The following is a 22,595-nucleotide window of genomic DNA, read 5'->3' as shown; positions in this document are numbered from 1 at the left end:
GTGCGTGCGTGCGTGCGTGTACTGTGTTATAGTGTGTGTGTGTGTGCGTACTGTGTTATAGTGTGTGTGTGTGTGCGTACTGTGTTATAGTGTGTGTGCGTGCACTGTATTATTGGTGTCACTCTGTTGACTCACTCTGTTGTGTGATTCGTCTAAAGTACCACAGAAGAGTTTTGAGTTTCTCTTGTTTCGTTTGTGAATGGCCCTCAAATAACCTACAAAAACACAACATATCAAAGCAAACAGACACACACTGCTATACATATTTCTATACACTATAGACAATCAAAAGTCATGAGATGTGTGTACTTGACTCATCTAACAATCAACAGATTTGAGATGATTGAAAATGGTTCCTGTAGCTCACTTAGCAGAGCACTGCTCTAGGCTAGCAACCCAAAGGTTGTAGGTTCGATCCCAGGGAACACATACTGATAAAAAGACATTCAGAATTTTTTTGGGGCGAGACGTTATGACCTCTTCTCTCTAACATCTGAATGAGAACTTTTTTACTTTTGATTTTATTGATTAGTCAAAGTTTTCATTCAATTATTTGTAGAGACCAATTTGCAAGATGTAAACACTGGTCCAGAAGAACTTCCGGTTTCAGTTGTATTTCTTTTTTTATCCTAACCCATACAGTATATAATTACATCCTAAAGATATTCGGTTAACATTTTAATTTGCTTTTAAATGTTCTGTTGGTTGTATTTCGCTTAAACATTTGTGTAGTGTCAAAAAACTGGAACCTGGAAGAGCGTTGTTTGCATCTCCTGAAGTGGTCGACAGCTCTTTACTGAAATGTGTTTGTGTGAAGTGTGTGAGTTGAGTTGATGTGATGTTTGCGACACCTGTTGAAGTTGATGTCAGGATAGTTACTGAACTCTCTCCTGCGAGAGCTGCGTCTGGGAAACGTGCAGAAGAAAGCATTAGCCAGCAGACACGACACCTGCTCCTGAGACAACGTCACTGATGCACACTGCTGACAACGCAGAAGACTGATTGCCTACCAGACAAGAGAAGCAGATTAGAGTTGAAACAATGCCATCTTCACTTAAACAACAGGTACATATAAGGAACATAATATCAAATGGTACACAGAAAATACACAATTCATAACAGAGGATGTTGATTTCACCTTTCAAACTTAATCTGACCGCTGTATTCATGGTGATGTTAAGAGAGAATACAATGTCTTAAAATAGTTACATGAAACTTTTTTCAAGCATTGAATATTACATCTGTATTGACTGAAAACACTGTTCCATATGTCAAATTCTCGCTGCTCCAGAAGCACATCACTTTCTCTTAGGTTTTTATTTTACATATGCAGTATAAAATCTTAAAGATGTTCTATTAACATTGAAAACATGTCTTGAGTTTTAAATGTTGTGTGTTTAGTGTTATAAAACTGAAACAGGAAGTGTTGTGACTGACAGGTGTGTATTTCCTGTGTGCTTCTGCTACCTGTGTGCAAAGACGGTCCACTCTTAACGCTAACTGAACCATTGCTGGAATCAGATCTCCAAACATCTGCTCGCATTCATCCTCCTGTAGACCCTACAGACACACAGACAAATACACACACACAGACAAACACACAGACAAACACACACAGAGACACACAGACACAGACACACACACACACACAGACAAATACACACACACAGACAAACACACAGACACACAGACAAACACACACAGACACACAGACAAACACACAGACAAACACACACAGAGACACACAGACACACACACACAGACAAATACACACACACAGACAAACACACAGACACACAGACAAACACACACAGACACACACACACACACACACACAGACACACAGAAACACACACACACACACACACAGACAGACAGACAGACAGACAAACACACACACACGCATGCACACGAACACAAAAACACACACGCAGAGACACACAGACACACACACACAGACAAATACACACACACAGACAAACACACAGACAAACACACACAGACACACACAGACACACACACACAGACACACACACACACACAGACAAACACACACAGACACACAGACACACAGAAACACACACACACAGACAGACAGACAGACAGACAAACACACACGCATGCACACGAACACAAAAACACACACGCACGCACACGCAAACACACACAAACACACACAGACAAATACACACAGACACACAGACAAATACACACACACAGACAAACACACACACACACACACACACAGACAAACACACACAGACACACACAGAGACACACACAGAGACACACACACACAGACAAATACACACACACAGACAAACACACAGACACACAGACAAACACACACAGACAAACACACACAGACACACAGAAACACACACACACACACAGACAGACAGACAAACACACACACACGCATGCACACGAACACAAAAACACACACGCACGCAAACGCAAACACACACAAACACACACAGACAAATACACACAGACACAGAGACACAGACACAGAGACACACACAGAGACACACAGACACACACAGAGACACACAGACAAACACACACAGACACACACAGAGACACACAGACACACACACACACACAGAGACACACAGACACACACAGAGACACACAGACAAACACACACAGACAAATACACACACACAGAAACACAGAAACACAGAAACACAGACACACAGAAACACACAGAGACACACAGACACACACAGAGACACACAGACAAATACACACACACAGACACACACAAACACAGACACACAGACACAAAGACACACAGAAACACAGACACACACACACAGAAACACAGACACACAGAAACACAGAAACACAGACACACAGACACACACAGAAACACACACACACAGACACACAGACACACAGAAACACAGACACACAGAAACACAGACACACAGACACACAGAAACACAGAAACACAGACACACAGACACACAGAAACACAGACACACAGACACACAAAAACACAGAAACACAGACACACAGACACACAGAAACACAGACACACAGAAACACAGACACACAGACACACAGAAACACAGAAACACAGACACACAGACACACAAAAACACAGAAACACAGACACACAGACACACAAAAACACAGACACACAGAAACACACACACACAGACACACAGACACACAGACACACAGACACACAGACACACAGAAACACAGAAACACAGACACACAGACACACAGAAACACAGACACACAGAAACACAGAAACACAGACACACAAAAACACAGACACACAGACACACAAAAACACAGAAACACAGACACACAGACACACAAAAACACAGACACACAGAAACACAGAAACACAGACACACAGAAACACAGACACACAGACACACAAAAACACAGACACACAGACACACAGACACACAGACACACAGACACACAGAAACACAGAAACACAGACACACAGAAACACAGACACACAGACACACAGACACACAGACACACAGACACACAGAAACACAGAAACACAGACACACAGAAACACAGACACACAGACACACAGAAACACAGAAACACAGACACACAGACACACAAAAACACAGACACACAGACACACAAAAACACAGACACACAGAAATGTTTGTACATTATCCCTCTTATTACACAGCTGCGTGTAATAAGAAAACTGGACATAAAATGTGAATGTGAAAAATGTTATTAGCTGATTTGTACAGAATGCAGACCTTATGTGAGGAAAAGACGTTTACTTTCGGTTTTAAAGTGAGAAACGACGTTCAAATGTCACAAACAGGCTCATTTGTAAATATAATGTCATGTATGTTATAATAATTTTCTGTGTCATATTAAACTACAAGGTGTTGTTAGTTTTTAGGGGTCGGAATGTCACGACTGGCCAATCAGAATCAAGCTTTCAAATGAGCTGTGAAATAAATTGAAGTATAGTTAAAGGGATACCATTTACCAAAATGAAAATCATGTCTTTATTTCCTCTCCTTAGAGTTGTAGGACAAAATACTTTTTGAACACAAATGAAGATATTTTGAAGAATGTACACAGTTCTGGGCCACTTTTGACCACCGTTGTATTTTGTCCTACTATGGGAGTCAATGGGGGTCGTGATCTGTCTAGTTATGAGCATTCTTCCAAATATCTTTCTCTGTGTTCATCAGAACAAACACATTTATACAGATGTGGAACAACTCTAAGGAGAGGAAATGAAGACAGAATTTTTCTATGTATGTATAATATTGTTTTGAAACGGGGCTCACACAAACAAACCTCTACCTCCCCCGCCCACATTTATTAATGTTTTCACTTTACAGGCCGCACACGCCAGGCTGAGATTCATATAGTCAACACGGAACTTCAGAAACACTGGATTCTGACACTAATGAGGAAGAGAAATGCAGACGTTGATGATAGCTGTCTAAAGACACCACAAACAGCCGGTAAACTCCCACAGTCCATCTCGCCTCAAACACAATCAGACATTTATGACACGCGCCTGGCGTCAGTCAGTCGTATTTACGATCACAAATGCTGCCATGTGTCAGAATGATCAATGGAAGGAGCAATTTCATCAAGGACTTCATCTGATTAAAACACTTCCCGGAACAAATGCAGATGAGGACGAGCCTGGGACACTTTGGTATCAACGACCCCTCAGAGATCCGGGAAGGGTCATGAAGCAAAGCTGCCAGGTGACATCACGAAAGGAGAAATGAACGAGAGCAAGACATCGGCCAGCTTAATTTAAATGTGTCTGACTTCATCTCAGCATGAAACTTTCAGAAAAACAAACAAGCCCACCACAAGCGTCCATCAAGAGCACAGCCCCTCCCTCAAACCTGGCACAGAGCTGTCAATCAAAGCACGGATGCAAAGAGAGACATTCAGAGGTTTAGAAGCAGTGAGACAGTTCTCTGTCCATCACAAACAACACCGGCACGAAACATACCGCTGTGATATAATCAAACCCACTGACTGTCACGTTTATTCAATTACTACAAAACAACATTTTCATAAATACACAAGAGATAAGAAAACTTTGTTGTTTTATAAAATCATGTAGCAACTTCTATCTAATCAAATAAAAACTGTTTTCTATAGAAGCTCGACTGCAAATGACATCCAATAAAATTCTGACATCATCACACAAACAAACACAAAGCCAGTCGGCCAATACAGTGAGCTGTTTACATTCAGAACTCTCATCCAAATAATAGCAACATCTTCTGCCTCATACACAACTTTTCTTTCTTATATCACATCACCATCTAATCTCTTTTTCAGCATTTCTCAAACATAGGAACCATTCAGAAACACATCAGAGCTGAAAGAGAAATCCCTGCAACGGTTTCATGCATCTAAAAAGCACATTCAACACCTCTGTTTGGGTGGAAATAAAGAATAAATTCACATTTCTCACATCTCAACTCTATCTCCATGTTAAACAAGACCAAAATAAAGCACAGAGGAATTCACAGAGATCTGAATCTTGCTCTTTATTTTATTGATCTCTGTGTTCTTCGTGTTCATTCATTACAAGTATTGATTGATGGGTTGTAACCATTCAAAGGAAAACAAAGTGTTTTATGACAACTGGTGTCATTAATAACCACAGATCAATAGGGAAATGTTCCTGTTTAGTGATTCATGACTGGTGATGTTAAGAGGCGTGTGGGTCACGTGAGATATGAACTGTGATTCAGTGTTTAACTCTTGAGCGTTTGTGTGTTTTACCTTACAGTATAAGTCCAGCGCTGTAAAGTCCCAACCCTTTGCTTGAGCTGTATTATACTTTAATATGGCATCCTAAACAGACATGTTTGTCATGGGTTAACAATTCTCACCGCTGACATTTTGCTGCCATCAAATGGACAAAAGCAGGCAGTACAACACACATGCTACCCAAATAAACTTTTATTGTCCTTCTTTACTTAAGCGGATTAAACTAAACCTTTCATGACTATATTTCAATCTTACTGAGGACCTGAGGTTTAACCTATTAAACACACAATAAACAAAGCACTTACCTTTAAATCCTCACATGAGCTGAATGACTTCTGTAAGACTCGATTTATTATTACCCACCGGCTCTCAAGAGTCTGAAAACATACAGAACCTTAGAAAAGTCATTAAAACAACAACACTAAAGACTTCACCTCCGTCAACATCATCATCGTCTGCGTGTGTGTCTGACCGAGTTCTGTCCGGGGAACAGGTTGTGTTTGGAGCAGGGCATCTTCACATGTTCAGTATCCCAGCAGTCAAACGCTTTATCTGGAGAGGGATACGGCACTGGAACCTTTCCAGGATGCAACAGGTCAGTCTGACAAATTAAGTGAAATTTCCAACACCATTACACAGTGATATAAAGCCAGAAGACCACATGAGTGACATGAAGCTTTTGTGTGTGTGTGTGTGTGTGTGTGTCAGTAAACTCACCCGAATCATCACTGTGTGTGTGTTTGTGGGTTTCAGGCGGGTTAAAGGACCGCTGCACGCTGGCGCCCTCTGCAGCTCATCGAGAGGAACACCCAGCCAAGTGACGTCACTGCTGATGCTCCTCCCACTCAATACTGGAGCTGGTTTCCTGTAATGACATGATCCTTATCAAGGAGGAGCACATTAAACATAATCAGAGTGGCTTTAAAGGTCCTGTGAGTGATTTTAATTGTTTTGCTCACTTCCCTCAGATCAGATCAGATCAGATCATCTCTCCCGACACACGACAAACTGAAGCCGTCACAAAATCCATTTATATTTCAGTGATGTCTGTCTGGTAGTACAGACACTTAGGGAGGGTTTCCTGGACAGGGATTGTCTTAAAGGGACAGTTCAACCGAAACTACAAATTCTGTCCTCATTTAGTCACCCTGCAGTTGCTCCTAATCTGTGTAAATGTCTTTGATCACAGAGAAAGATTTTTGGAGGAATGCTTGTAACCAACCAGTTCTTGGCCACCATTGACTACCAAAGTTCTAGGACAAATGACAACATCTGTCAAAAGTGCCCCAGTCACGCAGATCTTTATTGCCAGGGCGTCAGAACGCAATGTCATTTCAGAGACTTCACACAGAGGTGCTACACTACATGAATGATGCAGGGAAGACAAAACATGTAAAGTGAAGTTCTGAGTACACACATTATTGCCCAGTCCAGTGCAAAAGTGAAATCCCTTGGTTCAGAGACTGGATGGCTCTTGGATGATAACTTTTGGAAAATTTAGAAGAACTTTAGAGTAAATGATGACAGAATGTTTACTTTTGGTAGAACTGTGACCATAAGTCAGGACTAGGCCCAAGTTAAATAAGGACATTTTTACAAACATGCCTTACAAAAAACATCCCTGCTGTGTATTTTATGTATTTTAGTCTCTGGGACACCTGCCCGTAATGTGTAATAGTCTTAAAGAAGACACCACAGACAACTCACACGTGAGATCTCCAGAAACCTCTGACCCATGAGCTCCTCCTCCTCATCATCATCATCATCCTCCACAGTTCTGTCAGATTCTATAAGAGCGATCATTCTGGCCTTTAGGACCTTTATGCTATACTGGTACACTACTGTTTATATACTCATACTAGTGTAGTAGTGTAGTTACATGTTAAAGCAGGATTGATTACAGCAATACAAACCACAGCAACGCGCAGAAGACCGAAGCCAAAGATCACAAGAACACCAGCGACAGACACATTATATATCACACACATCCTCATGAAACACACAAACACTTGTTTACCTTCCGAATGATTCACTTTCACTTTCTGAATCACAACTGAAGCACCTACAGGATCAACTAAGAATTAAACCCTAACTGTATTCTTGGATCATATGTGTGTGCGCTGGATTTAATGGGCAAGTTTTCTGTTTGACCCCAAATGGTTCAGAATGAAACGGGGTACAGTGTGTGTCATGTCTGTACAGTATCAAAGTGCCGCTTCCTCCGAGCACATCATCGCGTGATCGCTATACTCACTTTCTATTATCGGTTTTCAGTGGGAGGAAGTGTGTGATTCTGTGCGCGTTTAATGGAGTTTGATCTGATCTCAGGACAGAAGCATCTCTGCTCGACTGTGATGATGTGGACGCAGCGGCTTGTGTTCGGGTGTCATCGGGGCTTTCTGGACTCTCGTCGGGTTCGGGGTCTGTGTGGGTCACGTTGGGTTTCTTTAAGAGCCAGTGATCCAGAGAGTTCTGTGCTCTTTTACCTCTGGAGCTTCTCATCGGATTCTGTATGTTGTGATCGGACCGTGAATCTGATGTTTGCTCTACACATGCACTCCTGTTTCACGTAAATCGTGTAACGCTGTCTGACATTACAATTCACTCTGATGAACTATTAGTATTTCTTCAGTGGTGCTGGAATTATTACATGTTTCTCTACATCAAACCACACGTGCACATATTGTACGGGATATGATTTCCTGTTTTCATGACCCGCTGCGCATGCGCAGACAACACGGAGATGCGTCACAACACCACGTGACGTGAGAAAGCGCTTCTTGTCGGTTTGATCGGTGTTGAACGTCACAAACTCAAGTGCAGTGCGAACACAGAAGGGAATATAACCGTCATTCATTCGTCTTTATCTCGATCTAGGACGATATCAGCTTTGCAGAGTCTAGAAAGTGGGAAATCTTTAGCAAGACAAGATATTTTAAATGAAACATTACAGAAGCTATATAACATAAAGCACTTAGGGATAAAGGTGAGTTTTCTGTGGGTTCCAGCCCATGTCGGAGTAAAGGGAAATGAGGAAGTAGATAAACTGGCAAAGGAGTCTTTGAAAGATCATGAGATCAACATCAGAGTTCAGATGAGTAAAGCAGAAATTAAGGGGATGATCGGGACTGAAATGAAAAAGAGGTGGCAGAGTTTATGGGATAATGAAATAAGAGGAAGACACATGTATAGCATACAAAGAAACGTGGGGGTGGAAAGAACAACTATAAATAACAGGAAAATGGATGTGATAATTACAAGATTACGTATTGGGCATACTTCACTAAACCAAAGTCTACATAAAATAGGAAAACACGAAACTGGTAATTGCAATAAATGTGGAGATTCTGAAACAGTAAAGCATATATTACTAGAATGTATAGCATACAATAGAGAAAGACTCGAATTAATTCAGTCACTAAAGGATAGGGGTGTAAGCAATTATTCACTAAAGGAATTATTAGGAGAAGGAACAAATTATGAAATACACGAGAAATTATTAAAATTTATTAAGGATACAGAACTGGTAAATAAGATATAATTGATATATATATTTATATATATATATTTATTCAACCAAGTCGTGCTCCATACTCCAACCCAGTAGGTGGCGGAAATGCACCTTTAGTTGGTTGCCAACCGCCATATAAACATCAGAAGAAGAAGATCTAGGACGAGCCTTTGATCGCGCGAGTGGAAAGCCTATCTAGTGTCCCCCGCTACGGAATGTCTCGCGCGTGTCTCTGTGTCCTGTGCGGTTTACCGGCAGCGGGAAAGTCGCGCCTCGCGGAGGTGCTGCGGGGTCGCGCGCGGAGCCGCGGGTGGGAGACGCTGCTGGTGACGTATGACGAGTTGATAGAGGCGCGCGACTGGCGCGAGGTGACCTGTTCTCTAGTAACGTTTGATATACATTCATTTGATGTTCACGAAAGGCTTCACATATCTTGAAAATGCTCTGAATGTCCCGGCGGTGTCGTCAGTTTGCATCTCTGCTCTAGGAAGTCAAATACAGAACACAAACCAATGCTGAACGGCTTTTATTGTGAAAGAAGAAGGTCTGTCATTATTAGTATATGTGATTAAGGAGAGGAGCCTTGGACTGTGACGTCATCTCCTGTTGTCTAGTTTGAGCACAGCATGATCGTCATCAATGTGTGTTTCTCCATCAGGACGAGTGGAAGCAGCAGAGGAAGACCGTTCTGACCTGTCTGGAGAGATTCCTGCATCAGACACACACGCACACTGACCTCACGCACACACAAACTGACCTCACGCACACACACACTGACCTCACGCACACACACACTGACCTCACGCACACACACACTGACCTCACGCACACTGACCTCACGCACACACACACTGACCTCACGCACACACAAACTGACCTCACGCACACACAAACTGACCTCACGCACACACACACTGACCTCACGCACACTGACCTCACGCACACACAAACTGACCTCACGCACACACACACTGACCTCACGCACACACACACTGACCTCACGCACACACAAACTGACCTCACGCACACACACACTGATAATGACATGTGGATGCAGATGCAGGTGCAGCAGAGCCGCTCTCACACACACACACAGCCTCTCCTCGTGCTGCTGGATGATAACTTCTATTATCAGAGCATGAGATACCAGATCTACCAGCTCGCCAGAAAGTGTATGTGCTCTTCAGTTTCTGACATCATCAAGTTTTCACATCAATGTTTCTGACATGTATGTTTTTTACATGAGGAAAGACTCCACGGGCTTCTGTCAGGTGTTGGTACGGTGTGCGTTTGAGGTTTGTCTCCAGAGGAACCAGTGCAGATCTCTTCGTGTTCCTGATGAAGTGATGCTCCAGATGTCTGAACGCATGGAACCTCCAAACAAGAGCAGAAACTCTTGGGAGCAGAAGAGCCTGACGGTGGACAGCACACACAGCGTCACGGATGAAGACGTGTAGGTCAAACACACAACCGCTTCACTAGAGACATGCTTGAATCATACGACACTTAAGATTCTTAAGACTTGATTTATTTTTCTCTCTTTCACCTAAAGGCAGACGCTGATGGATTTGTTGCAATCTGCCATGGAAAATCCTTTGAGGCCCTTCCAGGACGACAGCCAGCAAAAGGTCTCCTGACTAACATCCAAAAACATCAAGTACCTTCACCAAGGGTTCTGTAGATTACATTAATATTGCTTTTATTAGGATCAGAAATACCATGTACTGTGCTGTATTCTTCCTGGTTTTGTGTTTCTTTCCTGTAAAGCTGCTTTGAAACATTGTAAAACGCTATAGAAATAAACTTGATTTGAATGTTATTATGAGGAACTGTCTTCAGCTCTGACTCTGTTCATCTGAATCTGTTTTAGGAGGCAGACAGACAGATTTGTGCAACTAACGTTCTCCACCGAGCTGATCAGATGTGCAGGAGACTCATTTCTCAGGCTATGACATCAGCTCGTGGTACGAACATCACAGTCATCACAATGTCTTATGTCTGAAGTACATCTCATGTGTCATGTCATTGCAGAAAAACAGGCATCTTCAGATGTTTTAAAGGTTCTTGCTAAGGAACTGAATGAGCTGAAGACACATTTTCTGCAAGAGCTGCAAAAGGAAATCCTTCATCAAATGTGTCTGTGCCCGGAGGAGCCGATGAACACAGAGAAACTTCTGATGACAGCAGCGAAAGTGTTTGAGCGAGATACACAACATTGTGTACAAGCACAACTAAAACAGAGATTTTCATGAATCGTTTTTGAATGACAGAACCGTTTGTTTCAGTGGCCTACAGCAGCAGACATCACCAGTTTTGAATTATTAACCTTTCAGCTATGCAAGTAAAAACATTTAAGTAAAGTGATATTAACATTTGTTGTGTACATAACCCTCTTTAATAAAGTAAATGTGAAGTATTAATACAAATATGAATGTAACCAGGCTTGAAAATATAAAAGTGTTTTTGTGATCATTGACTGCTACTGGGCTCGACTGCTGCGTTGGAATCTTCTATTGAGTACGCCTCCTGGTATTCTATAGTCTTTGGCATCAGATTGATCACCGTGTGTTCATGTAGATGACACATTCAATCGTTCCAGAAACAGCAAAGTGTCTGCCATCTTGAAACGGGATTTAAACTATAATTATACATAAAAAACTTCAATTACTACATTTACATTCTTGGATTGTGATACTGGTTTGTTGAAAATTGAAAATACATCAAATACGTCTAAAATAGTTTTGTGTGTGTGTGTTGTAATTGCATGATTATGTATTGTAATTGTACTATTACTTGTATATATTTTAAATTCCATTGACATATATAATACCTGTCTGCTGGATATCACGCCACCGCCATATTGGTCAGGGCATAATCCCACTATAAACATTTACTTGTATCCAAAGCAACTTACAGAAAGCTCAGGGAGCAATAAGCGATATGTCATAAAAGAGCAATAGTACAATAGGTGCTAATAGAAAGATACTAGTTTCAACAAAAGCCAGAAAACTTCCTGTTGCGAGAAGAGGGTACTTTCTTCTCATTTGTCGGTCAAGTATTCACAGAAGAGGTGTGTTTTAAGTATTTTTTTTAAGGTTGTGAGTGATGTGGTTGATTGGACCGAGTTAGGAAGAATGTTCCACCAGGAAGGAGTTGTGAAGGAGAATGAGTGGGAAAGAGATTTAATGCCCTTATGAGAAGACAGTACAAGGCAAAAAACTACTTAAAACACACCCTAACCCTAAATGAAAAAAAAACACTAACCCTCTTCTCTCAACAGGTAGTGGTCTAGCTTTTGTTGAAACTAGTAACTTTGTATTAGCACCTATTGTACTATTTGTATGACAAATCTTTGTATGACATATTATTGCTCCCCGAACTCTTTGTAAGTCTCTTTGGATAAAAGCGTCTGCTAAATGTAAATGTAAAGGCGCCGCTGGTTTGCTGAACGCAGGATTCTTGATGGGGTGTCGAAGTGTAGTAGGTTGTGAAGGTTCTTGATGGGGTGTAGTAGGGTGTGAAGGTTCTTGATGGGGTGTCAAAGTGTAGTAGGGTGTGAAGGTTCTTGATGGGGTGTAGTAGTATAGTAGGGTGTGAAGGTTCTTGATGGGGTGTAGTAGGGTGTGAAGGTTCTTGATGGGGTGTAGTAGTGTAGTAGGGTGTGAAGGTTCTTGATGGGGTGTAGGAGTGTAGTAGGGTGTGAAGGTTCTTGATGGAGTGTAGTAGGGTGTGAAGGTTCTTGATGGGGTGTCGAAGTGTAGTTGGGTGTGAAGGTTCTTGATGGAGTGTAGGAGTGTAGGAGGGTGTGAAGGTTGTTGATGGTGTGTAGTAGTATAGTAGGGTGTGAAGGTTCTTGATGGGGTGTAGGAGTGTAGTAGGGTGTGAAGGTTCTTGATGGGGTGTAGTAGTGTAGTAGGGTGTGAAGGTTCTTGATGGGGTGTCGAAGTGTAGTAGGGTGTGAAGGTTCTTGATGGGGTGTAGTAGTTAGTAGGGTGTGAAGGTTCTTGATGGGGTGTAGTAGTATAGTAGGAAGTGAAGGTTCTTGATGGGGTGTAGGTAGTAGGGTGTGAAGGTTCTTGATGGGGTGTAGTAGTATAGTAGGGTGTGAAGGTTCTTGATGGAGTGTAGGAGGGTGTGAAGGTTGTTGATGGGGTGTAGTAGTATAGTAGGGTGTGAAGGTTCTTGATGGGGTGTAGTAGTGTAGTTGGGTGTGAAGGTTCTTGATGGGGTGTCGAAGTGTAGTTGGGTGTGAAGGTTCTTGATGGGGTGTAGTAGTGTAGTAGGGTGTGAAGGTTCTTGATGGGGTGTCGAAGTGTAGTAGGGTGTGAAAGTTCTTGATGGGGTGTCGAAGTGTAGTAGGGTGTGAAGTTTCTTGATGGGGTGTCGAAGTGTAGTAGGGTGTGAAAGCTCTTGATGGGGTGTCGAAGTGTAGTAGGGTGTGAAGGTTCTTGATGGGGTGTAGGAGTGTAGGAGGGTGTGAAGGTTGTTGATGGGGTGTAGTAGTATAGTAGGGTGTGAAGGTTCTTGATGGGGTGTAGTAGTGTAGTTGGGTGTGAAGGTTCTTGATGGGGTGTCGAAGTGTAGTTGGGTGTGAAGGTTCTTGATGGGGTGAAGTAGTGTAGTAGGGTGTGAAGGTTCTTGATGGGGTGTCGAAGTGTAGTAGGGTGTGAAAGTTCTTGATGGGGTGTCGAAGTGTAGTAGGGTGTGAAGTTTCTTGATGGGGTGTCGAAGTGTAGTAGGGTGTGAAAGTTCTTGATGGGGTGTAGTAGTGTAGTAGGGTGTGAAGGTTCTTGATGGGGTGTCGAAGTGTAGTAGGGTGTGAAGGTTCTTGATGGGGTGTCGAAGTGTAGTAGGGTGTGAAAGTTCTTGATGGGGTGTAGAAGTGTAGTAGGGTGTGAAGGTTCTTGATGGGGTGTAGTAGGGTGTGAAGGTTCTTGATGGGGTGTAGTAGGGTGTGAAGGTTCTTGATGGGGTGTTGGAGTGTAGTAGGGTGTGAAGGTTCTTGATGGGGTGTCGAAGTGTAGTAGGGTGTGAAGGTTCTTGATGGGGTGTAGTAGTGTAGTAGGGTGTGAAGGTTCTTGATGGGGTGTCGAAGTGTAGTAGGGTGTGAAGGTTCTTGATGGGGTGTAGAAGTGTAGTAGGGTGTGAAGGTTCTTGATGGGGTGTAGTAGTGTAGTAGGGTGTGAAGGTTCTTGATGGGGTGTCGAAGTGTAGTAGGGTGTGAAGGTTCTTGATGGGGTGTAGAAGTGTAGTAGGGTGTGAAGGTTCTTGATGGGGTGTCGAAGTGTAGTAGGGTGTGAAGGTTCTTGATGGGGTGTAGTAGTATAGTAGGGTGTGAAGGTTCTTGATGGGGTGTAGTGGTATAGTAGGGTGTGAAGGTTCTTGATGGGTTGTAGTAGTATAGTAGGGTGTGAAGGTTCTTGATGGGTTGTAGTAGTATAGTAGGGTGTGAAGGTTCTTGATGGGGTGTCGAAGTGTAGTAGGGTGTGAAGGTTCTTGATGGGGTGTATTAGTGTAGTAGGGTGTGAAGGTTCTTGATGGGGTGTCGAAGTGTAGTAGGGTGTGAAGGTTCTTGATGGGGTGTAGTAGGGTGTGAAGGTTCTTGATGGGGTATCGAAGTGTATTAGGGTGTGAAGGTTCTTGATGGGGTGTAGAAGTGTAGTAGGGTGTGAAGGTTCTTGATGGAGTGTCGAAGTGTAGTAGGGTGTGAAGGTTCTTGATGGGCTGTAGTAGGGTGTGAAGGTTCTTGATGGGGTATCGAAGTGTAGTAGGGTGTGAAGGTTCTTGATGGGGTGTAGAAGTGTAGTAGGGTGTGAAGGTTCTTGATGGGGTATAGTAGTGTAGTAGGGTGTGAAGGTTCTTGATGGAGTGTCGAAGTGTAGTAGGGTGTGAAGGTTCTTGATGGGGTGTCGAAGTATAGTAGGGTGTGAAAGTATGCCGGTGCAGATCCAGTGATAGTCCTGTAGGCAAACATCAGTGACTTGAATCTGATCCGGGCTCCAACAAGTAGCCAGTGGAGAGAGATGAAAAGGGGGTCACATGAGCCCTTTTGGGCTGTTGGAAGATGAGGCGGGCTGCTGCGTTCTGAACCAGCTGAAGTGGTTTGATAGCCTTTGCAGGACGACAAGCAAGGAGAGCATTGCAGTAGTCCAACCTTGAGATGACCAGGGCCTGGACAAGGAGTTGTGCCGCTTGTGCCGCATGCTCAAACACGAGTGAATTGTGGAGGGACATGAGAAATTTGTACCATTTATATATCGAACCATTGAAATGCGTTTAGAAATGTAAAAGTGATTGTGCTTTTAATGACAAAAACCTCAGCTCTCCCGTTCACTTCTTTGAGTTTAGTGGGCTTTTCTCCTACCTAATATGGCGGTGTCGTTGACGTAACGCAGAGCGGCTAATGCCACGTTGTTCCATTTATTTATTAATTTTTTTTATTCAAGAAATGTCTTACAAAAGTGCAAAGATACATTCCTAAGAATCTAGAACATTTCCGAAATGCATATAATAAACAACATTTACACCAACATAGGACAAAAAAGGAAATAAAACAAATATATATATATATAAAAATAATAAACTGCAGAAATATAAATCATGGTACATGAAAAATCTCATCATATTTTTTCAAAAGAGATGTACATTTTCTATTATCAATTGTTCTTAGTGATTTGATTAAATATTTTACTTCACATATGAAATTGATAAATTTATATTTTCTCAAGAAACCTTTGTTTGTGAAAGTAAAACTTTGCCACAAGGATAAGGAAGTTAACATTAGATTCAAAAGATTTGTTTGGGTTTTCAAAAAGACAGATTACATCCTTTATGCATAGATTACTGACCATATTAACTTTAGAAAAACAATAAGAGCAATTGAAAATTGAAGAGACATTACAAGAAAAAAAATAATTTCAACCTCATTATTCCAGAAGTTGCATGTATCAGATAAATAACAGTATTTAGACAAAAGTGCGTTACAAGGTTATATATTATGCAACATTTTAAAATGCACTTCTTTAATCTTATTGGGTATACAATATTCTAATGCCGCGTTGTTGAATTATAAAAGTCTGTATTCGTGACGCAGAAGCGTAATTGCGTCATCACGCTTGTGATTGTGACGCAGAGGCACAATGGCGGCGTCCGCTATCAGAATGCTGCGCCAGGTGAGAGTCAAAAACAAACTACTACAGAAAACAAGACACTTCACGTTGATCTCAGTAAATAAACCTACAGAAAACATCATCGGTGTAATACTCACTGCTTATTATTTACTCACGTTACGTAACAAATAAACTTGACCGCAGGGACAGTGACAAAAACAAATGTTAACCCCAGAGAGATGTTTGTCTAATGTTGCGTCTCACTGACTAGCAATTAGTTGGGACTAACGAGTCTTACATTTCATATTTCAATTAGTTCAATTGAGCTTTTTTGTGTTACTGATTTAAATAAGTTTTGATCAGTCTTGAAGAATTGTTTTTGATGTGGAACTTCTAAGACTAGACTAAGCAGTTTATGCAACTGGCCGCTGACCTTCTCGTCATTGTGCACGTGCTCAGATGCGTGACTGCGAGTAATGTGTAACAGTGTGTGGTTTGTGTGTGTTGTGCAGGTGGGCAGGCAGGTGAGTCGCTCCCGTGCAGCTGTGAGACTCTTGTGTTCACACACACACAGATGTGAGAGCACCGGTGGTTTTCCTCCACTGCAGAGCTGCTCACAGGAGGAGGCCATGATGAGAGACGCAGGTATACATCAAGCTGTCAGTCAAACACATTCTCGCTGCGCAGCACAACCTAAAGCCGTGACGTGTTCTTTTCTCCATCAGTGAAGAAGTTCTCTCAGGAACGCATCGCACCGCTCGTGTCCAAGATGGATGAAAACTCTGCGATGGACGCAGAAGTGATCAGCTCTCTCTTTGAGCAGGGCGTGAGTATCTGCTGTCATGATGTGAACTCTCTGCCGTTCTCTTTGCACACTTCATGAGCTTCTATACTGTGTTCTGCAGTTAATGGGCATAGAGATCGGAACAGAATACGGCGGCACAGGTTCCACCTTCTTCTCGTCCATGCTGGTGATTGAGGAGCTGGCGAAGGTCGACCCGTCTGTGGCTGTGCTGTGTGACATTCAGAACACGCTCATAAACACCCTGCTGGCAGACCTGGGCACCAAGGAGCAGAAGGAGCGATATCTCCCTCGACTTGCCAACGACACGGTGCTCGAGCCGTCCCTTGACGTCACTGCTGTAAATGTGAACCAGTTTTCTGCCGAGCGATGGTGACCTTGTCTGTTTTTGTCGACAGGTCGGCAGCTTTTGCTTGTCAGAGGCAGAGTCGGGCAGTGACGCTTTCTCTCTGAAGACTAAAGCAGAGAAACAGAAAGACTACTACATCATCAACGGTTCGAAGATGTGGATCAGTAACGCAGAACATGCCGGAGTATTCTTGGTCATGGCCAACGCAGACCCCGCTGCTGTTAGTAACCACAGAATATTCCGTTTTTATTGACTCAAGCATGCATGCAAGTATTTTAAGTGTTCTTTGTTTAGCATTGGCCCGCTGAATTGTGTTTGGTTAATAAACTTTAAAAACGTGTTTGTGTACTTGCGTGTGTGTTTTTCACAGGGTTACAGAGGCATCAGCTGTTTCATAGTGGACAGAGAAACAGATGGACTTCATATTGGCAAGAAGGAAAATAAATTGGGTCTGCGAGCTTCATCCACGTGCGCTCTTAGTTTCGACAATGTGAAGGTACAAACTCAAAGCAGCTGTGATGACTCGGACATTTCACTGGTTAAACACGTCTAATGTGATGTGATCTACTGCAGGTTCACGAGAAGAATGTTTTGGGAAAGATCGGTCACGGTTATAAATACGCCATCGGAATGCTAAATGGGGGCAGGATCGGTATCGCAGCACAGGTGTGTTCTGGGTTTATGTCCGTTTCTCTTGCTGTATATGAAGTGATGAATTAATATGTGCTATGATTCTAGATGCTCGGTCTGGCTCAAGGGTGTTTCGATCACACGGTTACATACACCAGGCAGCGTGTTCAATTCGGCAAACGGATCTTTGACTTCCAGGTAGAGTTGTTGTTGTGTGTCTTTGCGCTCACTGAAGCGTTTGAAGTGGATTTGATTTCTGCTGTCTGATCTCAGGGGATGCAGCATCAGATCGCTCATGTGGCCACTCAGCTGGAAGCCGCTCGGCTGTTGACCTATAACGCGGCTCGGCTGAAGGAGGCGGGACGTCCGTTCATCAAAGAGGCCTGCATGGCCAAATACTTCGCCTCTGAGGTCAGTCCAGTTTTGAAACATGTGATCACCTGCCTTACCCTCCAATTCCTTTTGCCATACACTTTGTATTCACTGCATCTGCCTATGATATTTATTCTCAGTGTGAGTGCTTTGGTTGGTAAACAAAAGAAAAATGACCAATTTAAAGTGGTCCAAAAAACTGCAACCCACTCAGAGTTCTTCCCACAACTGCATTTTCTCAAGAGCCCAATAGTGTTGGAAAAAACTGTGAGCCTGTCAGCACTGGCTCAGTGAGCCCTTGTCATCTGTAAACAGAGATGTGTTTGATGAGCGTCTGTGTGATTTCAGGTGGCCACACTCACTACATCAAAATGCATCGAGTGGATGGGTGGGGTGGGTTTTACTAAAGATTATCCAATCGAGAAATATTACAGAGATTGTAAAATAGGTGAGTGAATCTGAGTCTGTCCTACAGGAATGAGTTTGATGAAAGCGCACTGATGTGACATTTATTCCTCAGGAAGCATTTATGAGGGAACAACAAACATTCAGCTGAGCACAATGGCAAAGTTGATCGATCGAGAGTTCAACTCCTAAATTCCCCATCAACCCACAGTGTGTGAAATACTGTTCTTCAAACACTCACTCTCTCACGGCACATTCTGGATGTTCCTGCATATCTGTTTAGTCTGTTGAGATCTGTTACAAATACAGTGCAATAACAGTGATAATGTCGTAGGTATGTTACAATAATGATTTAATTTCTAATCATATTAACGTGTTTATGATCAATTTTGTGCCTTCTTGATAAGATGTTCTTGCATTGAGATTGTTGTCAGGATGTGATCATCTCTTTGTGTGTTTATAAGAGCTATTCTACAGAATTTTGGTCCAAAGTCAGAGTTGAAAATATCTTGAAAAATAAATTGCCAGAATTTTTTGTATGCATATTGTAGGATATCAAAGGTACACATTTCTAGTAACTGTAGTTAATTTTCACATTGCCATTTACATTGAGTCATTTAGAAGACGCCTTTATCCACAGTGACTTACAGAAAGTTCAGGGAGCAATAAGCGATATGTCATACAAAGAGCAATAGTACAATAGGTGCTAATACAAAGATACTAGTCTCAACAAAAGCCAGAACACTACCTGTGGAGAGAAGAGAGAGAGGGCTAGTGTACTTTATTTCAGAAAGTTTTAGAATTTTGTCACTACCGAAACACAATATTTAATAAGAATGATTGTATATTGACCTATTAAGATCTTGTTTAAACCTACATACAAATATAGTTTAAGCTATTTAAAAAAAAGTTTTCACAAGTAAATCAATAACATTTACAATTAAACTATATTTAAAATTTACTTTATGATATGTTGTATTTTGTATGGAAGCCCGTTTCTGCTAAGGTTGGGATTTTTTTTATTAGTATCTCATAATAATGACTTACGTATGTCAAAATAATGAGAAACTAAGTCATTATTTTGACATACTAATTCAAAAAATATTCCCAACCCTGGCGGAAACGGGCTTCCATAGACTTCTGAACACATTTACTTCAAGCGAATAAAACCGATCTGATCTAATAAACGACTAGAGAGAGTGACACCCTAACCTTAGTCTTGATCCCAAATAGAGGTGTGGCTAAAATCAGGCTCAGCCAATGGACTAAAAGAGTCTATCGGTAGTGACATGAGAATGCGGAACACATTTTTAACAAAGTGTAATCATTTGAAAATAAAATAAATATATTTTTAACTTGATATATTTAAACTGAAATATTTGAATATAATTAGCATGAGTTGAAATGTAGGGGTTTGTGTTCGGGACAGCCATCTCCCAATTGAAATTGCCCAATAGATGAAGATTTTATATATATTAAGGTTACTGATAATTGATTTTAAATATTATTGTAGGTTTGAGAATGGAAGGACATTTTAGATTTGAATAATTGAATGCTTTTTAAATTTGTGTTTTACTTTTTTATGCGGTACAGCAGTTTGCACTAATTCTGTTATGGCCCATAAATAAATGTGTTATAGTGTGACAGACACTGATGGGATGTGTTTTCAGCAGCAGGTGTCAGTAGAGCTCTACTCCTCTCAACATCTTCTGTGAGTTTATTTTTTCGGTGTCATCAATTCAAAGACCAAACATACTGTTGAGGAATAATGCTGCTGAATATGAGGTTCATGAGACATGTAGCATGTAGAATAAATATGATGGAAGTGAAATCACACTTTACAATGTTCACCTCTGTATTATTAATATGAACATATAATCATTCTCTCTCTTAATTTCAGTCTATATACATCATTGGGATTACGAATATAGTCATGATGTTTGTTGCTAATGTATGAGCAGAAATGATCATTACATTATTTACATGGTATCTTTTATCTGTGCTGTTTCTAAATATTCAAAATAAAGGAACAAAATGAAGTGTCAGTTTAGATATTTGAATAATAATCGTTTTTATCCAAAAAAAACATTTAATTAGCAGATGAACGCAGATCAGTTTTATCAGATAAACCGGTGATTTCTCTCAGCTGAAGCACTTGATACAAACTAAAGAAGCAAAATAATCAAATGTTTTTTTCCCGCGTGTTTTATGCTGAGAATTCAATTGAATTTAGCTGATGATTACACGACACGTCACATCATTCTTTTAGTTCGAGTATGCTGAATACGTTTAGTTAACTAACGCTTTTCAGCGTGTTGACGTCTGCGCATGCGCATTTCACCGCAAGGGTAATAAAAATACCAACAAAAAAATATATTAGATAAATAAATTATTCATAATTAAAAAATCATATTTAATCCTCGAAACGCACCAAACAATCGTTCAAGATCTTAAGTCAAATAAAAATACGCATACAAATAAATAACAGGGGTATAAGAAAAATAATGACAAATATGATGCAGTGTTGTGTCAGTGTTGTGTTCTGTCAGTGTTGTGTTGTGTTGTGTTCTGTCAGTGTTGTGTTGTGTTGTGTCAGTGTTGTGTGTGTTGTGTAGTGTTGTGTTCTGTCAGTGTTGTGTTGTGTTGTGTCGGTGTTGTGTTGTGTCAGTGTTGTGTGTGTTGTGTCAGTGTTGTGTGTGTTGTGTCTGTGTTGTGTGTGTTGTGCTGGTTGTTGCTCTTCTGTCGTGACAGGACTTGACGTATCTCGCCGTCAGGTTTGAGCTGATGGGCTTTTCTCCCAGTATGTATGAGATCTTGTCCTGTTGTTGTGTCAGTGTTGTGTCAGTGTTGTGTGTGTTGTGTCAGTGTTGTGTGTGTTGTGCTGGTTGTTGCTCTTCTGTCGTGACAGGACTTGACGTATCTCGCCGTCAGGTTTGAGCTGATGGGCTTTTCTCCCAGTATGTATGAGATCTTGTCCTGTTGTTGTGTCAGTGTTGTGTGTGTTGTGTGTGTTGTGTCAGTGTTGTGTGTGTTGTGTCAGTGTTGTGTGTGTTGTGCTGGTTGTGTGTGTTGTGTCAGTGTTGTGTCAGTGTTGTGTGTGTTGTGTCTGTGTCTGTGTTGTGTGTGTTGTGCTGGTTGTCGCTCTTCTGTCGTGACAGGACTTGACGTATCTCGCCGTCAGGTTTGAGCTGATGGGCTTTTCTCCCAGTATGTATGAGATCTTGTCCTGTTGTTGTGTCAGTGTTGTGTGTGTTGTGTCAGTGTTGTCTGTGTTGTCTGTGTTGTGTGTGTTGTGCTGGTTGTTGCTCTTCTGTCGTGACAGGACTTGACGTATCTCGCCGTCAGGTTTGAGCTGATGGGCTTTTCTCCCAGTATGTATGAGATCTTGAAGTCTTTGTGTCAGTGTTGTGTGTGTTGTGTCAGTGTTGTGTGTGTTGTGCTGGTTGTTGCTCTTCTGTCGTGACAGGACTTGACGTATCTCGCCGTCAGGTTTGAGCTGATGGGCTTTTCTCCCAGTATGTATGAGATCTTGAAGTCTTTGTGTCAGTGTTGTGTGTGTTGTGTCAGTGTTGTGTGTGTTGTGCTGGTTGTGTGTGTTGTGTCAGTGTTGTGTGTGTTGTGTCTGTGTTGTGTGTGTTGTGCTGGTTGTTGCTCTTCTGT

At 41.7% G+C, this 22,595-nt stretch overlaps 3 protein-coding genes across 5 annotated transcripts; 2 read left to right on the top strand and 1 right to left on the bottom strand.

The window, feature by feature from the left end:
* Window positions 1–55: 55 nt before the first annotated feature.
* LOC306906048 (poly(ADP-ribose) glycohydrolase) lies at window positions 56–8,491 on the bottom strand. Of its 3 annotated transcripts, XM_079477117.1 has the most exons (9): window positions 7,637–7,788; window positions 7,465–7,544; window positions 6,475–6,622; window positions 6,230–6,358; window positions 6,063–6,134; window positions 5,770–5,841; window positions 1,468–1,560; window positions 852–1,006; window positions 56–215 (listed from the first exon to the last, which is right to left on the bottom strand). In XM_079477117.1, exons 2-9 carry the CDS (start codon window positions 7,521–7,523, stop codon window positions 119–121), a joined length of 825 nt encoding a protein of 274 aa, XP_079333243.1. In that variant the 5' UTR covers window positions 7,524–7,544; window positions 7,637–7,788; the 3' UTR covers window positions 56–118. The 3 variants fall into 3 exon arrangements, with proteins under 3 accessions (XP_079333243.1, XP_079333242.1, XP_079333244.1); XM_079477116.1 differs by lacking the exons at window positions 7,465–7,544; window positions 7,637–7,788 and adding an exon at window positions 8,012–8,491; XM_079477118.1 differs by having other exon boundaries at window positions 7,465–7,651.
* A 907-nt stretch (window positions 8,492–9,398) lies between these two features.
* Window positions 9,399–11,742, top strand: pstk (phosphoseryl-tRNA kinase). The gene is made up of 6 exons (XM_079477115.1): window positions 9,399–9,636; window positions 9,927–10,440; window positions 10,520–10,721; window positions 10,821–10,896; window positions 11,139–11,232; window positions 11,300–11,742. The coding sequence occupies exons 1-6, from the start codon at window positions 9,484–9,486 to the stop codon at window positions 11,518–11,520; spliced, it is 1,260 nt and encodes a 419-aa protein (XP_079333241.1). The 5' UTR covers window positions 9,399–9,483; the 3' UTR covers window positions 11,521–11,742.
* A 4,623-nt stretch (window positions 11,743–16,365) lies between these two features.
* acadsb (acyl-CoA dehydrogenase short/branched chain) lies at window positions 16,366–20,584 on the top strand. Its single transcript, XM_079477044.1, has 11 exons — window positions 16,366–16,440; window positions 16,890–17,022; window positions 17,103–17,203; window positions 17,283–17,489; window positions 17,578–17,748; window positions 17,899–18,024; window positions 18,102–18,194; window positions 18,267–18,356; window positions 18,432–18,569; window positions 18,879–18,978; window positions 19,051–20,584. Exons 1-11 carry the CDS (start codon window positions 16,408–16,410, stop codon window positions 19,125–19,127), a joined length of 1,269 nt encoding a protein of 422 aa, XP_079333170.1. The 5' UTR covers window positions 16,366–16,407; the 3' UTR covers window positions 19,128–20,584.
* The last annotated feature ends 2,011 nt before the right edge of the window (window positions 20,585–22,595 follow it).

This window comes from Barbatula barbatula (assembly GCF_947034865.1).
Source record: "Barbatula barbatula genome assembly, chromosome: 16".
In the NCBI taxonomy this organism is placed as follows: domain Eukaryota; kingdom Metazoa; phylum Chordata; class Actinopteri; order Cypriniformes; family Nemacheilidae; genus Barbatula; species Barbatula barbatula.
Note: the sequence above shows the minus strand (reverse complement) of the source record. Positions and strands in the feature narration are given on the sequence as shown.

Coding starts and splice junctions, on each gene's coding strand:
- LOC306906048 (XM_079477116.1), bottom strand. CDS start 8,259: ATGAGAAGCTCCAGAGGTAAAAGAGCACAGAACTCTCTGGATCACTGG. Junction 6,359..6,474: donor CACACACAGTGATGATTCGG/GTGAGTTTACTG, acceptor TTAATTTGTCAG/ACTGACCTGTTGCATCCTGG. Junction 1,007..1,467: donor TGGACCGTCTTTGCACACAG/GTAGCAGAAGCA, acceptor CTTGTCTGGTAG/GCAATCAGTCTTCTGCGTTG.
- pstk (XM_079477115.1), top strand. CDS start 9,484: ATGTCTCGCGCGTGTCTCTGTGTCCTGTGCGGTTTACCGGCAGCGGGA. Junction 10,441..10,519: donor CTACCAGCTCGCCAGAAAGT/GTATGTGCTCTT, acceptor ACATGAGGAAAG/ACTCCACGGGCTTCTGTCAG. Junction 10,722..10,820: donor AGCGTCACGGATGAAGACGT/GTAGGTCAAACA, acceptor TTTCACCTAAAG/GCAGACGCTGATGGATTTGT.
- acadsb (XM_079477044.1), top strand. CDS start 16,408: ATGGCGGCGTCCGCTATCAGAATGCTGCGCCAG. Junction 18,357..18,431: donor AACGGATCTTTGACTTCCAG/GTAGAGTTGTTG, acceptor GTCTGATCTCAG/GGGATGCAGCATCAGATCGC. Junction 18,979..19,050: donor TTACAGAGATTGTAAAATAG/GTGAGTGAATCT, acceptor TTTATTCCTCAG/GAAGCATTTATGAGGGAACA.